The sequence below is a fragment of the Schistocerca piceifrons genome, chromosome 9, assembly GCF_021461385.2.
Source record: "Schistocerca piceifrons isolate TAMUIC-IGC-003096 chromosome 9, iqSchPice1.1, whole genome shotgun sequence".
NCBI classification, from domain to species: Eukaryota; Metazoa; Arthropoda; class Insecta; order Orthoptera; family Acrididae; genus Schistocerca; species Schistocerca piceifrons.
Genome location: NC_060146.1, coordinates 132,907,394 through 132,927,548, shown reverse-complemented (window position 1 = coordinate 132,927,548; position 20,155 = coordinate 132,907,394). Strand labels below are relative to the sequence as shown.

At 41.0% G+C, this 20,155-nt stretch overlaps 1 protein-coding gene across 2 annotated transcripts in view; it reads right to left on the bottom strand.

The window, feature by feature from the left end:
• The window catches only part of LOC124716963 (nuclear RNA export factor 1-like), a 155,845-nt gene that overhangs the window by 122,755 nt on the left and 12,935 nt on the right, over nt 1-20,155 (bottom strand). For both annotated transcript variants that reach the window (XM_047243562.1, XM_047243563.1), the window contains exon 5: nt 16,514-16,929. In XM_047243562.1, coding sequence (XP_047099518.1) covers nt 16,514-16,929 — 416 coding nt within the window. The remainder of the gene's footprint in view (nt 1-16,513; nt 16,930-20,155) is intronic.

The window sequence follows — 20,155 nt, the reverse complement described above, 5'->3', positions numbered from 1 at the left end:
ACAGCAAGAGTTCTAACACACTTCCCTAGAGAGCACCCAAAATTACATCTACATGCCAACAACTGCTCATTCAGAAAAAATAAAGAAAAATGAAAAATAATAATGATAAAATTTAAGCAAATTTTTTGTGTCAATCAAAGCTTCATCATTACTCCTCTTATTTGTCTGACACCGGAGACAAAAGTCAATACAGTCAATGAATTTGTTTACTACTGTTTTTATTAGCACTTCTAAAAGCTAAACACGCAAACAAATTAGGTTGTTTTCTTTTTAGTTTGGAACACACAATCTTATCTTAATACATTAATTCCAAATTTACTTACATGATAATATACTACCCCGCAAACATTTACATCTTTAAACCAACAGTATTCTGAAGCTAAGTTGGTGGTTCACAATTTAAGTGCACAAACTTGTTTATAAATTTACTGAGTTCTCTTGTCAATTTTATTTATTTGCACAGGAACACAATGCAGTTTATACCTTAACTACAACAGCAAATGTTGTTTAGAGAATTCATAATTATATTTCAGCCTCAAATCAGTTGTCAATAACTTTATGAAATATTTAGCTACACACAAATCTCTCCAAAAGCTTATATCATTTCTAAACTGAATTCATCTCATCCAACTGCTTCCTGTTTTCCAATTTAGATATGCAGCCTGTACCTCAAACTGCAATCAACTAGCTATAATTATGATAACAAAATAGTGTTGGGTAGTTCACTGACCAAAGAACCATCACCTAAAGTCCAGTAGCATAACAAACACCGTTTGAAACTGTTACAATATTAGCATCCCTTTTCTTCAGCACAGCAACAAATCAGCATTGGTCATAATATCATTTGTATTTTATTGCAGATCTAGTTTGCAACTAACAGCACTGCTATCGTCTGTGCTGAAAATACAAAATAGCACAGGACTCCAACAATGAAACAGCAGACTAGCCAAGAACCATGTCACTGTTTGTACAAAATGCCAGTTGCAGAACTGTATACCATTATAGATAGTCATGTGGATTCACCACATATTGCAATTTAACAGTGGCATGTACAAGCATCAGTCAAACGGAGGCTGCCATTTACCAACGCACAGAGTTAACTTCAGTTTATGACAAGTCGGATGACCAGCACCCTCTACCTCCATTATTCATATACAAAAAAGTGTGTTAATACAAAATTTATATATAACAACAAAAAGAATTCATAAAATAATTACAGTAAAATACATTTTTTTGGGAGGCATGTAAATTAAAATACTCATTGTGACAAATATTGCAGTTCATTGACAGTTACTATTACACAATACACAAAAAAAAAAAAATCAACATTTTTCATCAATCTGATGCATACAGATTGGTGTGCTCAGACTTTAACACCTGTTATGCGGGCCAAACTGAGAGACGACTTGAGGTCATATTCCAGGAGCATGTGGCGTTGGGAAGAAGGGATGTGGCTGAGAAATCTAATTTTGCCGTCCACTTGAATGATTGCGGACACAGTGTTCTGGATCCGACCTCAAACTGAAATTGCTTCGTAGAGGTGAGAAGTAGAGACTTTTAGTCACTTGAGGGGATGGAGATTTTTTGGAGAAGCATCCATTTTTGGGAGCTTTTTGAAAGCCGCTTTCTCAATAAATGACATAGTGGTGACCCAGCAGGGATGCACTGAACGTAGTGGACCCATCCCTATGTAGTAACTGCGTGCCATATGGGTACAAACTGTACAACGAAACATCTAAGTTGTCCATTCAGTATTTACAGGTTCCACACTTTGTACTGTAGTTTTCAACATCAGTGTACACTAATGATGTTTTTTGAAATCTGCTAACAAGCATAATTATAAACATTTTACAGCATTTCCTTTTGCTTAGCAGCCATAACACTAATTCCAAAATTTCATTACGTAGCATCTCCATACTTTAGTACTGGTGATCGTATATTTTATATTTTCAGATTATAAAATAAATAATGGAAAATTATAATTCTTACACCAGTTTGCTACTCAGCTCTAATATTTTACAGAATATAAAGCTCTTTAATAAATTTTTATGACAATGAACTCAATGTATTGCAATATTTGCATAGGCTTATTTTAATTTACATACCATCCAACAAAATTGTATTTTGCTATAATTATTATTGAATTCATTTTAGCCAGCCACGGTGGCCAAGCGGTTTTAGCACTTCAGTCCAGAACCGCGCGACTACTACGGTCGCAGGTTTGAATCCTGCCTCAGGCATGGATCTGTGTGATGTCTTTAGGTTGGTTAGGTTTAAGTAGTTCTAAGTTCTAAGGGGACTGATGGCCTCCGATGTTAAGTCCCATAATGCTCAGAGACATTTAAAGCATGTGAATTCATTTTATTCTTACATATAAATGTTATCTTAATACACTCTGTAATATGAATAGTGAAAATAGTGTGTGTTGGCCAACCAACATGGCATAAACTGAGGTTAGCTGTATAGGTATGTAAACAGCAGCTTCCATTTGACTGGCACACCAAAGTTATATCACAATATGTGTTGTTATAACTGCTGAGTACACATTACTACCAACAATGGTATGTAATTGTGCAACTGGCATTTTGTACAACTTCCCATGGTTCTCAGTTAGTGCATTTTTTCACTGTCTGCTTCCCTTGTTATCCTGTATTTATAGCATTGGTGACAGCTGTGCCGTTAGCTGAAATCTAGATCTGTAATGAAACAGCAGCAATATTACGAGCAATGCTGACCTTCTTTCAGTCCTGGATCACATCATAGTAGTGGTGCACAATTATTCCCATGGAAGCAAACCTGATCTCTTTTCTTGTCAATTCATCAGTACAAAGAAAAACAAAAGGGTAAATCACTATGCAAAACACGACGTAAGCTGTATGAGGGTAGACTGACAAGCTCTGTCAATTTCTACAAAATAAGAAAACATTTTTTGTTTAGCATCACTTCTGGTAGGTGATTCTTGTGCTGGTTATGTTCACTTCCAAAAATACAATCTTGGTAGCAGCTTTCTTACGTGCCCAGTCACAAATTTCATAGAATGAGGTAAGACAAGTGCCACACACTGATGAAATTTATCTGTTTGCAGATGTGGAACGGAGCCTTACATATATCAGGCTGAAAGATCTCCACTTGTTTTCCAGTCACTTTTGGGATAAATATATACCACATTTTTCAAAATTTATTTTCAAACTATTATTTATTCCACAAAGTTTTGGGATTGCAGCTGGATTAATTTGCCACAATATTTCAGCCGACAGCCATTCACCCTTCTTCAGGTGAGTGCTTTGATCTGCAGATTGCTAGTTCACATCACTAAATTTATACCATAACTGGCATGCGCAAAAGCTGTCGAGTTTCGTGCCTTCTTCAAATATTGCTCCATATACAGCACACAGGTGCATATGTAATCGTGAAACTATATGGGCGCTTTCTGTCGGAATGTGCGCTCACAGAGTCAAAATTTGGACGTCAAAATTATTCCCGCTAGATGTGTCATTAATCACAAAATGTTTTCTTTTTGAAGAAATTAAAGAAATCACTGGGTCCCACGCCTTATCCAGTTGAAAGGCGCCATCACATTTGATAAGATCTTCTGCCAAACACATTTACACCGATTCATTACTAACTGAATGCCAGAAGATCTTGCAGAGGCCAAGATTCCCATGACGGAATAATCCATAGACTCTCATGTGGAGATACAAAGCTAGGCTATGGCTGACTTAGTAGGTTGAGAAAAGTGAGTGTGGTGTTCATATTCAATGCACTTTTCAAGCACTGTGGACGCTGTCTGGCCTACATAGGCTTTCCCACACTGGCAAGGTTTTCTGTAGATTCTAGCCCTCCACAATCCCAGATCGTCCTTTGTCAAACCAAGAAGAGCACAGGTCTTGGTAGATGAGCAGATTACTTTGAGGCAACATTTCCTTAATATCCAGCCTAATTTTGACAAAATATTGCCAACGTGCCAACTGGATGGTCCATTAGGGAATTCTGTTCACTATGAGCCCACACATGCAGACCTGTATTTTCAGGCACTGGGCACGTATTGTGTTTGATGGAGACAGCCTCGCAAAGGAGCTGGAACACACACATTCTGTGTTCATAGATGACGGATAGTCTCTCATTAGATCAGCATGGCATTAAGGAAGAAGAAACTTAATCACCCACAAGATTAGGAGGAGAAGGAGCAGTTCAAGTTGAGGGCGTTCCTCCCATAGTCAGCAATATTTTGTAGAAATTAGGTGGAATCTTAAGGAAACATTATGTCAAACTAATATATTGCGCCCACTTATAAAGACTTGCTTTCTTCTCGACTCAGCAAAGAACGATCTCGGATTGTTGAGGGCTGGAATTTACAGGATACCTTGCCAGAGTGACAAAGCCTTAATTGGCGAGTCAAGAGCAAAGTGCATGAAAGATGCATTGAACATGATTGGCACATTTGCCTTTTACAGTCAAGTAAGTCAACTATAGCCGAACATTGTATCTCCACAGGACGTTCCACGGATTATTCTGCCATGGAAATCTTGGCCTCGATAAGATCCTTCTAGAATTCAATTATTAAGGAATCAGTGGAAATGCGGTTGGCAGATGATCTTATCAATCGTGATGGCGGCTTTCAACAGAATAATGTGAGGGACCCAGTATTTTTTCTAATTTCTACAGAATGAAAACATTTAATGAGTATTGACATGTCTAGCAACTGTAATTTTATTAATTTTGACATCTGAATTTTAATTTTGCAAACACACCTTCTCAATGAGAGCACACATTTAGCATCACCATCATGCATGCCTCTTTGCCAAAGATGGAGCAATATTCGAAGGGGTCACTCATGTAGTTGCTGCCTTTGTAAATGCGTTTTCACACCAATTTTTGGTATAAATTTAGTGATGTGAACGTGCAGTCTCCAGAGCAAAACACTCACCTGAAGATGGCTGAATAGCTGCCAGTCAAAATATCATGGCAAGAAGTTGACATAATCCAGCTGCAATCTCAAAACTTGTTGGAATACTATTTGCACTGGGAAAATTACAAGAGCAACAATTACTTAGCAGATAATCAAAATTATTTGAAAGATTATGTTTTGCAGGAATTTATTATTCAGGATGTCATTTCTGTATTACTGCATACTGTGAAACAGTTAATGTTGCTGAGAGATTTTTATTTCACAGGTGAATTTGATATTTAAAATTCAATAGTACCACATACTTCAAAAATTCAATCTTACTAATAAATGTTTGACAGAATATAGGGCTATAAGGCTACTGACAAAGTACTAGGATTCCTGACAGAGTGTATATGCAGACAAAGAAAAAAAATTCCCCGAGATTTTTCCTGGATTTCCCAGTTAAAAAGACACTTTCTCTCGGGTGAAAAACACACTTTTCCTGTGTTAAGTGACACTATATTTTTCCCTCGGAACTGTAAAACTTACAATCCTTCGAATGGTTATGGTTTTATACACGTGCATAGAATTTCCCAGCACTTTAGAATCTGAAACTCGGGGGAAAAAAAACACACACACACACACACACACACACACACACACACACACACACACACACACACATTTTGGAAAGATCTGTTGATGTGCAGCAACATGTATGCTGCATACTTTCGTATTACGAAAGTATAAATTCGAATTCCACCAAATACCACATGTTACTTTCTGAAGCATTGAAATTGAGATTGGGATGTTCTTTTGTAAGCCAGACATAGCTCATGTCACGTGATTTCACCAGCCGATGACAAGAGGATATTCAGAGCATAGGACACATGATGCAGTCAGCCAATAGTAACATCACTGTTAAGTAGCGGAAACACACCAACAGGAAAAGTTTACGGTTTAAATTAATGTACTTAGTGTTACTACAAGAAAAGAAAAGCTTTTACATACAATATTGGACTCTAAGGTTAATAAGCTGCAGAGAAGCTAAGCTTTCAGATATAATGTTGATCTTTTTTGCACGTGTTACACTTCAAGATATAGCACACAAATGTGTCAGGAAAATTTTTAATAATGAAAAAATGTCGGATCTTCTGGGCTTGAAATTCTTCTAAATGGCTTGTCATCGAAGAGTTGATTTTTAAATGAGAGCCAAATGCTCTGGGATTTAAGAAATTCATTGTACATTCTCGCACATAGTTCAACTTGCGTAAAAGGAAATTTACTTTGAAAGTAACACTTTTCAAAACCACCATTCTCAATATTTTACCTCGACATGTTAGAAATAGGTTCATTTCAGCAGATCAGCAGATGCCACAGAGCACCAGGTAACAGGCACCACCACGCTTGCACAGCTACGATTACTTAGGAAGCACGTATGTTTGTACATGTAAAACATTAAAAGATCTTGCGTTATGTCATAAAAGAAACAAGACATCAGAGGATACTCCGAAAGGATCGGGATTTTGTGAACCATACTAAAATGTGCACATTTAAAGTGCATACTTTAAGCGCACATTGGTATGTCCAGATTTCCAATGAGGTAGGCCTCAACGTGATATTAAGCTTTTCAGTGTGGTTCTCAGGATGCAAATTTTCTCGGTGTACTGTTACCGTATTATCTCATGTTTGGTTCTTTATTATGGCATAATGTCACAAGTGCTAGAATATGAAAATGTGTACTTGAAATGCAGCGAACAGTTGAAACTAGCCAATAATGTGGAATTAAACACTCTGTTTCAAATACATTGACTGCCTCAGTGGAAAAGATTAATAATAGCCAAATTTCTTTAGCAAACTGACAAAAATAACTTCATTGTTCTGCAAGGCGATTAATGCTTGACTCTCAGAAAGATGAAAATTAAATAAAATCTGAAACACATAACATATTTTAGCCTTCTGTAATTATGTGAATGTATTTCAATTCACTCGATAGCTCCCAGCCACAGAAAGCCCTTTTATTTTCATTTGACGTGAAAGCAGTAAATGTAGAGAAAACAGTAAAATCACTAAATGTAAACACAGGACACAGGGAGTCTACCCACTTACCCACTACAACCCAGACTGCTCTGCCCACCAGCCCCAGATCTACGATATTTCCGAACTGGGGCAATACTAGATAGTGGAGCCTCCCCCCCCCCTCCCTCGAGCGTTTGCAATAGGGCATTTAAAAAAAATCGAATTTTCTAAAAGACGTGTGTTTAAGGAAATGAAATAAATGAAATGATCATATGGCATTGTTGGCTGGGATGTCCCAGTCGGGTTCGGCTGCCAAGTGCAAGTCTTGTTTCAGTCAGCAACACATTGGGTGACTTGCAGCCGATGATGAGCATAAAATGATAAGGACAACACAACACCCACTCCCCGAGTGGAGAAAATCTCCAACCCGACCGGGAATTGAACCCGGGCCCAGTGCATGGGAGGCAAGCACGTTACCACCCAGCTAAGCAGGCAGACTTCGTGGAAATATACATGTTGTCTGGTCTTCAGTGAGCCAAAGTGCAATGCCACGCCTCTTCACACAGGATTCTTCTATTGCGCATCACTGTACTTCATTCTGTGGAATTGGAAAGTGTATATTTTGTAATGGATGTCATCAAACTATATCCAGGACAGTGGAAATTGAAATGTCCTGTGGTGCCTCTCCTGCTCCCAGTCGGTCAGTTTGACAACCTGACCCTTTTTAGCACTTAGAAAATTAATACTGGATGGGATTATTTGTAATTGGGAGAACAAGAACTCTTAAGAAAATTTGCACTCATTATTACCTATTAGCTAATAACTTGCTGTTTTGTGTGACATAAAATTAAATATAGGGTACATAAAACCAGTAAAGACAAAAGACAAGCAAGACAGTACACATTTCTTCAATCCTTAGCTCCTAGCATTTTTTTCTCTCTAATCTTGCTATAGCTTTACATGGCGTGCTTTCCTTTCTGCAAAAGGATCTATTACCTCAAAGTTCGTCAAATGTTTTGCTATACAAAAAATTGAAATGCAGTTGTCTAACACTGAAAAAGCTGTGTATCTTGAAGTTTTCTCGGCGTATTGATTGGTCCATCATATTTCGGGCTTGCAGCCGGATCACGTTGACATCTTGGCATGATATTTCGGCTAACAAACATGCAGCCATCTTCAGGTGAGTACGAGACTGAAGATTACTGGTGCGCGTCGTTCTATATATACCGAAAATTGGCGCGGCGGCACCTGCGCAGTGGAGAAGGCTAATACCGCGCCCCCTATCTAATTTGGCGCGCTCTGCAGCAGAAGCGGGCCACGCATGCGTAGTGGTGTACCTTCATTTGCGCTATCTGTCATAAAGCGCCTTCGCGCAGCTGAGGCGCGGTAGTCGAAAGTATAAAATCAATTTTCATCAGCCGTCGCACTAGATGCAGACCCATGTCTCTGTGAAGCGATTAAAGAAATTACAGGATCCCATGCTTTATCCATCTGAAAGCCGCCGTCTCGATTAATAAGATCTTTTGCCAATCGTATCTCCACGGACTCCTTAATAATGGATTCCCAAAAAGATCTAGTTGTCGCTAAAATTTTTGTTCCACAATAATCCATGGAGTGTCCCGTCGAAATACAGGGTTCTGCTATGGCTGATTTATTGGGCTGTAGTAGACGTGTGTGGCGCTCATGCTCCACGCATCTTTCCCGTACTGTGCGAGTAGTTTGGCCAATGTAGGATTTGCCACATTGACAAGGGATCTTATAAATACCCGCCTTCCTCAGACACAGATCGTCCTTCACACTTCACAGAGCCAAGCAAAGCCGATATTTTCGTAGGTGGTCGGAAGATCACTTTAACACAATGCTTCTTTAAAATCCTTCCTATTTTAGAGGAGAGGTTACCCACATACGGAAGAAACGCCCTGGACCTGACCACCTCTTTGTCTTCTTCTTCTTGTTTCTCTTTACATTTCTTCTTTGTTACAGCTGTGCGGATTTGGCGTGTAGAATATCCATTCTCCCTGAAGACGGATTGCAAATGTTCTAATTCTTTAGGAAGGCTGTCCTTATCAGATACCACATGTGCCCGGTGCACCAGAGTACACAACAAACCCATGGTTTGTGCAGGGTGGTGGCAGCTTGTTGCCTGCAAATACAGATCTGTGTGTGTGGGCTTCCGGTAGACGGAGTGCCCCAAAGATCCATCGGTTCTACGATTGACAAGGACATCCAGAAACGGCAGACATCTATCTTTTTCGACCTCCATGGTAAACTGAATATTCTTGTGAATGGAATTCAGATGTTTTAAGAATCCTGCCAGTTTTTCTTCTCCACGGGGCCAAACTACAAATGTGTCATCCACTTAACGCCAGAAGACTTTCGGTTTAAATTCAGCCGACTCGAGTGCCTTCTCCTCAAAGTCTTCCATAAAAAGGTTTGCTACCAGAGGGGACAAAGGACTGCCCATGGCAACACCGTCAACTTGTTCAAAATATTCATTATTGTATAAGAAATAAGTTGAGGACAGGCAATGATGAAATAATGCTGTTATGTCGGCTTTGAACCTTCTGCTAATGAGTACCAGTGAATCCATCAGTGGAACCTTAGTAAATAAAGAGACGACATCAAAACTCACTAATAAGTCAGAATTGTGGAGTTGGAGCGACTTCAGTCTACTAATAAAATCGGTGGAATTACGAATGTGATGTGGACATTTGCCCACATAAGGTCTCAGTAACGAAGACAGATGTTGTGCTAAGTTGGCGCACCGATATTACTAACAATAGGGCGTAATGGTAGTCCCTCTTTATGAATTTTCGGAAGACCATTAAGCCTCGGTGGAGCAGAGCTATGCGGTTTCAGTCTTTTAATGACTTCAGGTGGAAGCGTAGAAGAGTTTAACAAAACTGTCGCTTTTCTTTCTACTCTGCACGTTGGATCCTTGTCGATCTTCTGATATGTGGATTCACCAAGGAGGCTATAAATCTTCTCGTTGTAGATGTTTCGTGGCAAAAGTACCGTCGGATTGCCCTTGTCCGCTCGGAGAACCACAGTGTGGGGATCGTCACGTAGTTTGCGAAGTGCAGCCCTTTCGCTAGAAGAAATGATGTTCTTCAGAGGAGTTGCTTTCTTAAGTGCACGGCATGTTTCACGCCCGATTTCTTCAGCTGCGTCGCTGGGAAGGGGTCTAACAGCTTCTTCAATAGCACTTATGAAATCCGCGAAAGGTGGAGTCTTAGGTGTAGGAGCGAAGTTAAGTCCTTTTCAGAGTACAGACAGCGTTGCATTGTCCAAAACTCTATCCATGAAATTAACCACAGAGCGTCGAAAAGTGCCTTCTTGCGGCGATGCTGTCGATAGACGTGCAAACTTCGATGAGTGCCTAGAAGATGACTTGTTGTGGGCCCAGTCCGCTTTGGCCCAAGTGACTCCGTCAACCCACTCCCAGGTGAAAGAAGGAAGACTGGATGCTATTTCCAAATGAAGGTGATACAGTTGTCTTGAAATCAGATCCAATTCACGGCGAGTGAAGCAAATCCTCTCCTTTACTAGAGCCAGGCTAGCCTTCCGAGTTATATTCCTGGCGGCAGCGGTCTTGATGAAATGTGTCACTTTGGCAAACTTAGGGATAAAGCCATTGTCCCGACACGTCAATAAAAAACACAGAGAGCTAAGTAATCTTGCTCGTTTGTTGCGTAACTTATCCAAACTCTTGACGTGTGCTACCATCTCCTCCCCGTAAAGGTGTCTGATGTGTATCTTGAAGTTTTCCCGGCGTATTGATTGGTCCATCCTATTTCGGGCTTGCAGCCGGATCACGCTGACATTTTGGCACGATATTTCGGCTAACAAACATGCAGCCATCTTCAGGTGAGTATGAGACTGAAGATTACTGGTGCGCGTCGTTCTATACATACCGAAAATTGGAGTGGCGGCGCCTGCGCAGTGGATAGTAAATTAGATAGGGGGCGCGGTATTAGCCTTCTCCACTGCGCAGGCGCCGCCGCGCCAATTTTCGGTATATATAGAACGATGCGCACCAGTAATCTTCAGTCTCGCACTCACCTGAAGATGGCTGCATGTTTGTTAGCCGAAATATCGTGCCAAGATGTCAATGTGATCCGGCTGCAAGCCTGAAATATGATGGACTGAAAAAGCTGTTAATACAAATAGTACCCAAGACTGGTGTGGTTTCTTGATCTGATTACGTCGATAGGCCTTTCTAATATCGCAGCAATTGTAATACACAGCAAATAAATGAGACTGTTTTGGCACAAATGGTCATTTTTATAACACAACAGAATATAATTCACAAAGTACCAATATCAAATGCCTATTAGGACTACTAAAAGCAAAAAGCTTTAGGTTAGGAAACAGTTTCACATTTCATAATACTCTCCAGTTTCTCAAGCATGAGAACAAAACAGCAGCAGTATGAAATTTTTATATAAATTTAGAATCATCATATTCTGACATAATTTGTGTGATGTCGCTGTTTCTTCTCCTTCCTCGTTCTAACAAACAATCTTATCATCACTAATTCTGCAACCACTCCTGCCGTTGTCAAAACTTATTAGCCAGTTAACTTCACTAAAGCTACCAGAATCACCGGTTTAGTTATCTCGCGATTATTCTCCAGTTAGGCGTTGTTACATGTTCGTACAACGCATTTTCCGTGGTACTTACAGAATAGAACTTCAGCGGCTGTTAGCCAGGGCCTGTACAACTGGCCCTTACTAATGTAGCGACCTGGCCAAAAATATTCTGCCAAAATTTCATTTTCTTAGATACACCGAGAAGATATGTCATCTTTCTTACCTGTTAGTCATTTATTTCCACTCTGAATCTATGGATTTCATTAGTAACTATAACAAAGCTGATCATTCGCAAACCCAATCAACCATATAATCAGACAGCGATTGGCATTCACCCTTTCAGGTTTATTCGTCTCAGCTCATATAGCCTTGTCCCCTTTTGTCTGCAGGAAAGTTTATTTCTAGATGTAACGAGGTTTCTGCTGGCAGAGACATCACATACACTATGTGTGCATTTGAAGATCAACTTATGATTCACTCAGAAATCAACTTCACCAAAATGTGTTCAAATATGTTCAAGAACCAACAGGGATGGGTTTCTACATCTACATACATACTCTGCAATTCACCATATGGTGCATGGCGGAGGGTACCTCGTACCACAACTAACATCTTCTCTCCCTGTTCCACTTCCAAACAGAACGGGGGAAAAATGACTGCCTATATGCCTCTGTACGAGCCCTAATCTCTCTTATCTTATCTTTGTGGTCTTTCCGCAAAATGTAAGTTGGCGGCAGTAAAATTGTACTGCAGTCAGCCTCAAATGCTTGTTCTCTAAATTTCCTCAGTAGCGATTCACGAAAAGAATGCCTCCTTTGCTCTAAACTCCCACCCGAGTTCCTGAAGCATTTCCGTAAAACTCGCATGATGATCAAACCTACCAGTAACAAATCTAGCAGCCCGCCTCTGAATTGCTTCTATGTCCTCCCTCAATCTGGCCTGATAGGGATCCCAAACGGTCGAGCAGTACTCAAGAATAGATCGTATTAGTGTTTTATAAGTGGTCTCCTTTCCAGATGAACCACATCGTCCCAAAATTCTACCAATGAACCGAAGACGACTATCTGCCTTCCCCACAACTGCCATTACATGCTTGTCCCATTTCATATCACTCTGCAATGTTATGCACAAATATTTAATCGACGTGACTGTGTCAAGCGCTACACTACTAATGGAGTATTCAAACATTACGGGATTCTTTTTCTTTATTTATCTGCATTAATTTACATTGATCTATATTTAGAGTTAGCTGCCATTCTTTACACCAATCACAAATCTTGTCCAAGTCATCCTGTATCATTCTACAGTCACTCAACGACAACACCTTCCCATACACCACAGTAGCATCAGCAAACAGCCGCACATTGCTATCCACCCTATCCAAAAGATCATTTATGTAGATAGGAAACAACAGCAGACCCACCACACTTCCCTGGGGCACTCCAGATGATACCCTCACCTCCGATGAACACTCACCATCGAGGACAACGTACTGGGTTCTATTACTTAAGAAGTCTTCGAGCCACTCACATACTTGGGAACCACTCCCATATGCTCGTACCTTAGTTTAGGTGTCTGCAGTGGGGCACCAAGTCAAACGCTTTCCAGAAGTCAAGGAATATGGCATCTGTCTGATACCCTTCATCCGTGGTTCGCAAGATATCGTGTGAAAAAAGGGCGAGTTGCGTTTCGCAGGAGCGATGCTTTCTAAAGCCGTGCTGATGCATGGACAGCAACTTCTCTGTCTCAAGGAAATTCATTATATTCGAACTGAGAATAAGTTCGAGAATCCTGCAACAAACCGATGTTAAGGATATTGGTCTGTAATTTTGAGGATCCGTCCTTCTACCCTTCTTATATACAGGCATCACCTGCGCTTTTTTCCAGTCGCTCAGGACTTTATGTTGGGCAAGAGATTCGCGATAAATGCAAGCTAAGTAAGGAGCCAATGCAGTAGAGTACTCCCTGTAAAACCGAATTGGAATCCCATCATTTCAAAATCATATGAATAATTGATAGACCATCATGGCCTGGATGCTAGGCGCTTTGTGAAATGAGATATTTTCCCTCAAGAATATGAATTTGGCACCCCACCCCACCCCCCAAATAGTCACACAGGTCAGATACCTCAGTTTGGACCCCCCGCCCCTCCAGTTCCGGGTCTGCTGCGCATGCGTGAATCTGGCAGCTTGGGCGTGCCACTAAAATTTTTCCCGGTAGCACTTAGCTGCTTGCTGCGACTGCTTGCATAGCCAACAGCCACACATCTGTAGCCAGAAGCGGGAGAAGGTACTTATCATACGCGACTCATATGTGCGTGTGTATGAGCCTGTTTGTAACTGCTAAAACAAATCTAATGTAAACAGTTATGACGTCACACTCATCGGAGGCAATTTGTTGTTATGAAGCATTGCATAGTCTTCCTAAAGTCTTTGACACATTTTGCTGCTGGCAGATGCTTGTCTGAGCACTGTGTTTTGTTGCTGTACATGGTGCATTTCCTTCGTAATTTAAGCTTCTTTTTTTCATTCTTTTCCTCTGGTTCATGTTTTATTGCTGCAGTATTATTCTGCAGTAGCAGGATACAGTAATATCCTTTGTAAGATTATCAGTCCATAACAGTCAAAATTACAAGAATTTAACTGAAAACTAAAGCAATGAAAAATTCCCAGAATTCTAAAAAATTCACAGGTTTTTTTTGGTTTTCTCCCGGATGAAAACATTACCGGCTTTTTCCTGGATCTCCCGATTGTTCCGGGTTGTATACGTCCTGTCCTGGCTATAGCATATGTTTCATTTTATGTACTGTGCAACACCTTGAAAATGATTTTAAACTAAATATTTCTTTGTTTATAGAAAAATATAATAATACTACAGCTTAAATTCTGCTCCAACTAAGCAGAAAGTGGTTGTCTAGTATTGGAGCAGGCATACAATTCACTCAGAGGTAATTAATAAGGTAATTAATATCTTATCAACTACAATTACATTACCATAAAATGACATTATTTAAATAATTTTTGACTTATTGGTACAAATACACTCCAAAACATACTACTTATACAAGGTGGAGAGGGAACTGTTTTATACTACTCATAATTGTAAAGTTCTGTAATTGCCAAGTAGCATTCTAGATTACTTTTTACAAAGAGACCTGTAATTTGTCAGCACTTGGTGGAAGCCTTTGTCATACCTCTTGACATAATTCTGCATAAGAACTGTGTAGCACCAAATTAATATTTTAACACAAAAACAGTTCTAGTGTGTTAAGTTTCGAACAATCATCCACTGGCATGCTCATTCTTGGATGAATACCAATGAAAGGCAAAGGTTACTGAACCCTAACATTGTTGTATTAAAAAAAACCTTTAATGTGACCTGAGGAAGCCATTGAAAAAATTAAATTTCTTTAGCAACGACAAAGTGATTTTTACATTATTAGGTTGGAACATCACAATCTTAGACAAGTGCTCAAGACTGTTTCTTATTACATTAATTCATTTAAACAGTCACACAATTAATGCAAATCTGGCACATTATCAATGCCTAATAGTTTGGTCTGTAAAAAGCTGCATAAATACTAAAGATAATGTAATGTAAATGGATAGAGAAAAAAATCTACTCACCAAGCGGTGGCAGGAGAACACACAAATACTTGCCCAAATATACAGTCAAACTTTGATAAGATTTCAAAATGATCTACAATAAAATGGCAACTTTATAATAACTTAACTTTTTGGGAACACATTTTTAGGGAATCAATAAAGGAATGTTCATACAGAGCATGAATATCAACAGTATTTCTTCCCTCTTTGTACTACCTCCTTTGGCTAGTTTTAAGAACTAGGAGGCACAACTACCGATATGAACTTCTGCCAGTGCCTGGTAAGTCCATAAGAGAAAGGTGAGAACAGCATCATTAGCAGTAAGGCTGCATTTATTCCAGCTATCGAGTAACACAGCACCACGCTGTGGTAGTGCTGGTCGACACAAGACACCACTGCCAGAAGGGGTCTAATTGCAGCAGTCGTCTGTCACACCATTTCACCACCACAATCAGCCTTTGTACGTCAGTATGACCACTCTGTCTCCGACTGGCAGTGTTGACACTCTTGGTCATAGACTATATTAAGCACTGGCCACCCAGCTGGCAGAGGGCATCGAGTCAGCAACACAGTCCATCCCGTGTGGCCAGGAGAAGCACAATCCCTCTGTAGCCATCTTACTGGTGCAAACAATCCACAGGGCCAGCTGCAAAATGGTCCGAAATCATCTCGGGCTGAGGGTCAAACTAGGATACTTCTCGCCAAAGATCCGCTTACCGACTGCCATTGCCAGAGGCCACTAGCCAGATGTCGTGGGACGGCTTTCACTTCCCGCATGACACCACGATCACCACAAGCTGCCGTCAGCCGAGCTGGGAGCACAATGTGGCCATCACTCAACCGGCGGGGCAGGAATTCTTAGCCAGCACTGACTCGATGTCAGCTACACGCGGTTCCTGCCTAGTGAGTATGCGCGGCTGTAGCCAGGTTTCTGACAAGTGTGCCACCGCCGAGGACTCTGGGTTCGACAACCATCCCTTCTATCCACTGGATGAGGATAGAGAACCTGTGATGTATGCAGTGCTGCAGAAATAATCTGACTAGTTCCAACTTCAGTGTGGCCGTAGTTGCTGCTCCCACTACAAAACCCACATGACACGGGTGAGTGTGTCGACCTGGCAGCTTTGACAAGTTTACTCCTGAACTACCCACCCGCCACTGGGGTCGACACTACTTGGCACTCTCGACATCATTACGTGTCTCACCAATATCCGAGGTTTACTGCAGGTCAGTAAGTGGTCGAATATGTTCCCAGCATAGCCAGTGTCTACAATTTTCAATATAAAGTATGCTTTTCATCTGAAGGGTTTTTATTTTTATTAGAACAAAGAATAAAAAATATGCAGTGTGATTACATTTTAAGCCCACATGTCAGATTCTTGGAATTTTAGAAGGTCATTGTTACTTACGGTAACTTTATGCCAGGTGTCGGGTTTGGTATCTGACAGAATACTGGGTCTTGCAGTGAGTAAGCAGGCAGCATTCATACTGTCCACCTCTATCACTTCATTCCTACTGTCCACCTCTGTCCTTTCATTCCTACTGTCCACCTCTGTCCTTTCATTCCTACTGTCCACCTCTGTCCTTTCATTCCTACTGTCCACCTCTGTCCTTTCATTTGAATTGACCACCTCTGTCCTTTCATTCATACTGCCCACCTCACTCCTTTCATTTGTACTATCCACCTCTGTCCTTTCCTTTGTACTGTCCTCCTCTGTGTCATCATTCGTAAGGTCCACAAGTACCACCTCTTTTGTATATTCCACCACTATCACATCATCTGTAAGGTCCACATCTGTCCCTTGTTTCGGGGCTGCTGCATTTCCTACAAAATAAAAAAAGAGCAACAGTTAGTAATTTATTTAGTTCATGCTAATTACACTACTGGTCTTTAAAATTGCTACACCACAAAGATGATGGATGCGAAATTTAACCAACAGGAAGAAGATGCTGTGATATGAAAATGATTAGCTTTTCAGAGCATTCACACAAGGTTGGCGCTGGTGGTGACACCTACAACGTGCTGACATGAGGAAAGTTTCCAACCCAATTCTCATACACAAACAGCAGTTGACCGGCATTGCCTGGTCAAACGTTGTGATGCCTCGTGTAAGGAGGAGAAATGCGTACCATCACATTTCCGACTTTGATAAAGGTCAGATTGTAGCCCATAGCGATTGCGGTTTATCGTATCGCAACATTGCTGCTCGCGTTGGTGGAGATCCAATGACTGTTAGCAGAATATGAAATTGGTGGGTTCAGGAGGGTAATACGGAATGCCGTGCTGGATCCCAACGGCCTCGTATCACTAGCAGTTGAGATGACAGGCATCTTATCCGCATGGCTGTAACGGATCGTGCAACCATGTCTTGATCCCTGAGTCAACAGATGGGGACGTTTGCAAGACAGCAACCATCTGCATGAACAGTTTGACGACATTTGCAGCAGCATGGAGTATCAGCTCGGAGACCATGGCTGCAGTTACCCTTCTCGCTGCATCACAGACAGGAGCGCCTGCGATGATGCACTCAACGACGAACCTGGGTTCACAAATGGCAAAACGTCATTTTTTCGGATGAATCCAGGTTCTGTTTACAGCATCATGATGGTCGCATCCGTGTTTGGCGACATCACGATGAACACACATCGGAAGCGTGTATTCGTCATCGCCATACTGGCGTATCGCCCGGCGTGATGGTATGGGGTGCCATTGGTTACACGTCTCTGTCACCTCTTGTTCGCATTAACGGCACTTTGAACAGTGGACATTACATTTCAGATGTGTTATGTCCCGTGGCTCTACCCTCCATTCAACCCCTGCGAAACCCTACATTTCAGTAGGATAATGCACGACTGCATGTTGCAGGTCCTGTACGGGTCTTTCTGGATACAGAAAACGTTCGACTGCTGCCCTGGCCAGCACATTCTCCAGATCTCTCATAAACTGAAAACGTCTGGTCAATGGTGGCCGAGCAACTGGCTCGTCACAATACGCCAGTCACTACTTTTGATGAACTGTGGTATCATGTTGAACCTGCATAGGCAACTGTACCTGTACACGCCATCCAAGCTGTGTTTGACTCAATGCCCAGGCGTATCAAGGCCGTTATTATGGCCAGAGGTGGTTGTTCTGGGTACTGATTTCTCAGGATCTATGCACCCAAATTGCGTGAAAATGTAATCACATGTCAGTTCTACTATAATATATTTGCTCAATGGATACCCGTTTATCATCTGCATTCCCTCTTGGTGTAGCAATTTTAATGGCCAGTAGTGTATATGAAACACATAAAAATGTTCCCAGTGGCACAGTAAATTTACAACTAACAGTTGCATCAAAAAACTACACCCAATTGGATGAGGAAACTATGAAGGCAGGAAGGAAGATTGAAGTTTAAGATTCCACTGATGACAAGTCAATTACAGAATTAAATGATCAGGGAAGGATGGGTATCAACTGATATGAAGTCAAGTGCTGACATCGTTAAGAAAATGCTACCAAAAGACAGACTCTAGGCTTGCTCAAAGAAGTAGGCATGGCAATACAGTGTCATGCCACAGTATGGATCAGTGGTAATCAACCTGGTCTCTGCCACACAACAGCTTTCATTGTGGGCGGTAGGTGGTACAGGTTTTAAAAACAATTGCGTAAAATTTTGACGCGAAATGCTTGGTAAATGATTATTATTATATGCTTTAACTTGCTGTAGCTCTGCTTTATATTCTCTCTCTCTCTCTCTCTCTCTCACACACACACACACACACACACACACACACACACACACACAGTCAGCAAGTCTGACTGCCCTGCAGAGAACCCAGGTTCAAAACCCACAACTGCCAGTGATCTGTCTTTGGAGGGAGGACTGGAACAGGGTGCACTCAGCCTAGTGAGGTATGCGAAAGAGGTGGGCAGGAGGCAGGTCAGAAAATGAAAGATATAGAAAAGTAAAACAGAGAGAAGAAAGGAATAGTTACTGTGAAGAAATGTTGGGATGTAAGAAATTAATGTTAATTAAGACCAAGTGGGTGGCAAGAACCAAGGACTTATTGCAGCACCAGTTCCCACCAGCGGAGTTCTGAGAAACTGGGGGCAGAATCCAAATTGCACACAGGGTGGAACAGGCACCGATGTCACAACTGTCATGTTGTAGAGCTTGCTCTGCGACAAGACATTGGAGTTGCCAGTATATACCCTGTGCCTATGCCCATTTATCCTAAAAGATAATGTGACAGTAACTGTGTCAATTATAAGGCCAAACAGTGTTTACATAAAAACCAGTACGCGACATGCTGTTTCATAGGTGGCTCTCCCTTTAAAAGTATATATTTTGCCAGTTACAGGGTTGGTACTGGTCACAGGAGGAGGGTGCATAGGGTAAGTCTTACAGCAGGGATAATCACAGAGGTAGCAGCCATAAGGTAAGGAAATGGCTGCACAAGTATCTGACAACAATATAGTGGAGATTGAGAGGGTGAGAACAAGCTATTTAAGATGTCGTGGGCAAAATGTCAGACAAACTGGATCTCATCTCAGGGCTTGATTTTAGGAAGTCGTAGCCGATGTATGTGGATTTGCCCAACGTGGCAACTGGTGATGAATGATAGTGGCTATCATTAAATGGGATAACTGGAAATCTATACTAATATCTAAAGGGGAAACGTCATTTAACAATGTTTCCAAAAATTTCGTGAAGTTCTCAATTGATTAGCTTCATATTTTTACACGACACTCTAATAAAAATTCGGACACACATAGGCTACATATTTTTAAAACAGGTGACACACTGGTACCAATTGAGAGGGAACACAGTCCAACTGGTGATGAGGTAATGCACTACAGCCCCTGTGGAGTATCAAGTCCCAGTGTCTGTCCATTCTGTCTACGGATGCCACAGTCTTCAGAACAGATTGTTAGCATCGTATTTTTGTTACTGCAGAATCCCACACTGTGCTAACTTGAAATCCACTAACCTATATTATTATTATTATTATTATTATTATTATTATTATTATTATTATTATTATTATGTTGTGCTGTCTTATTTTTA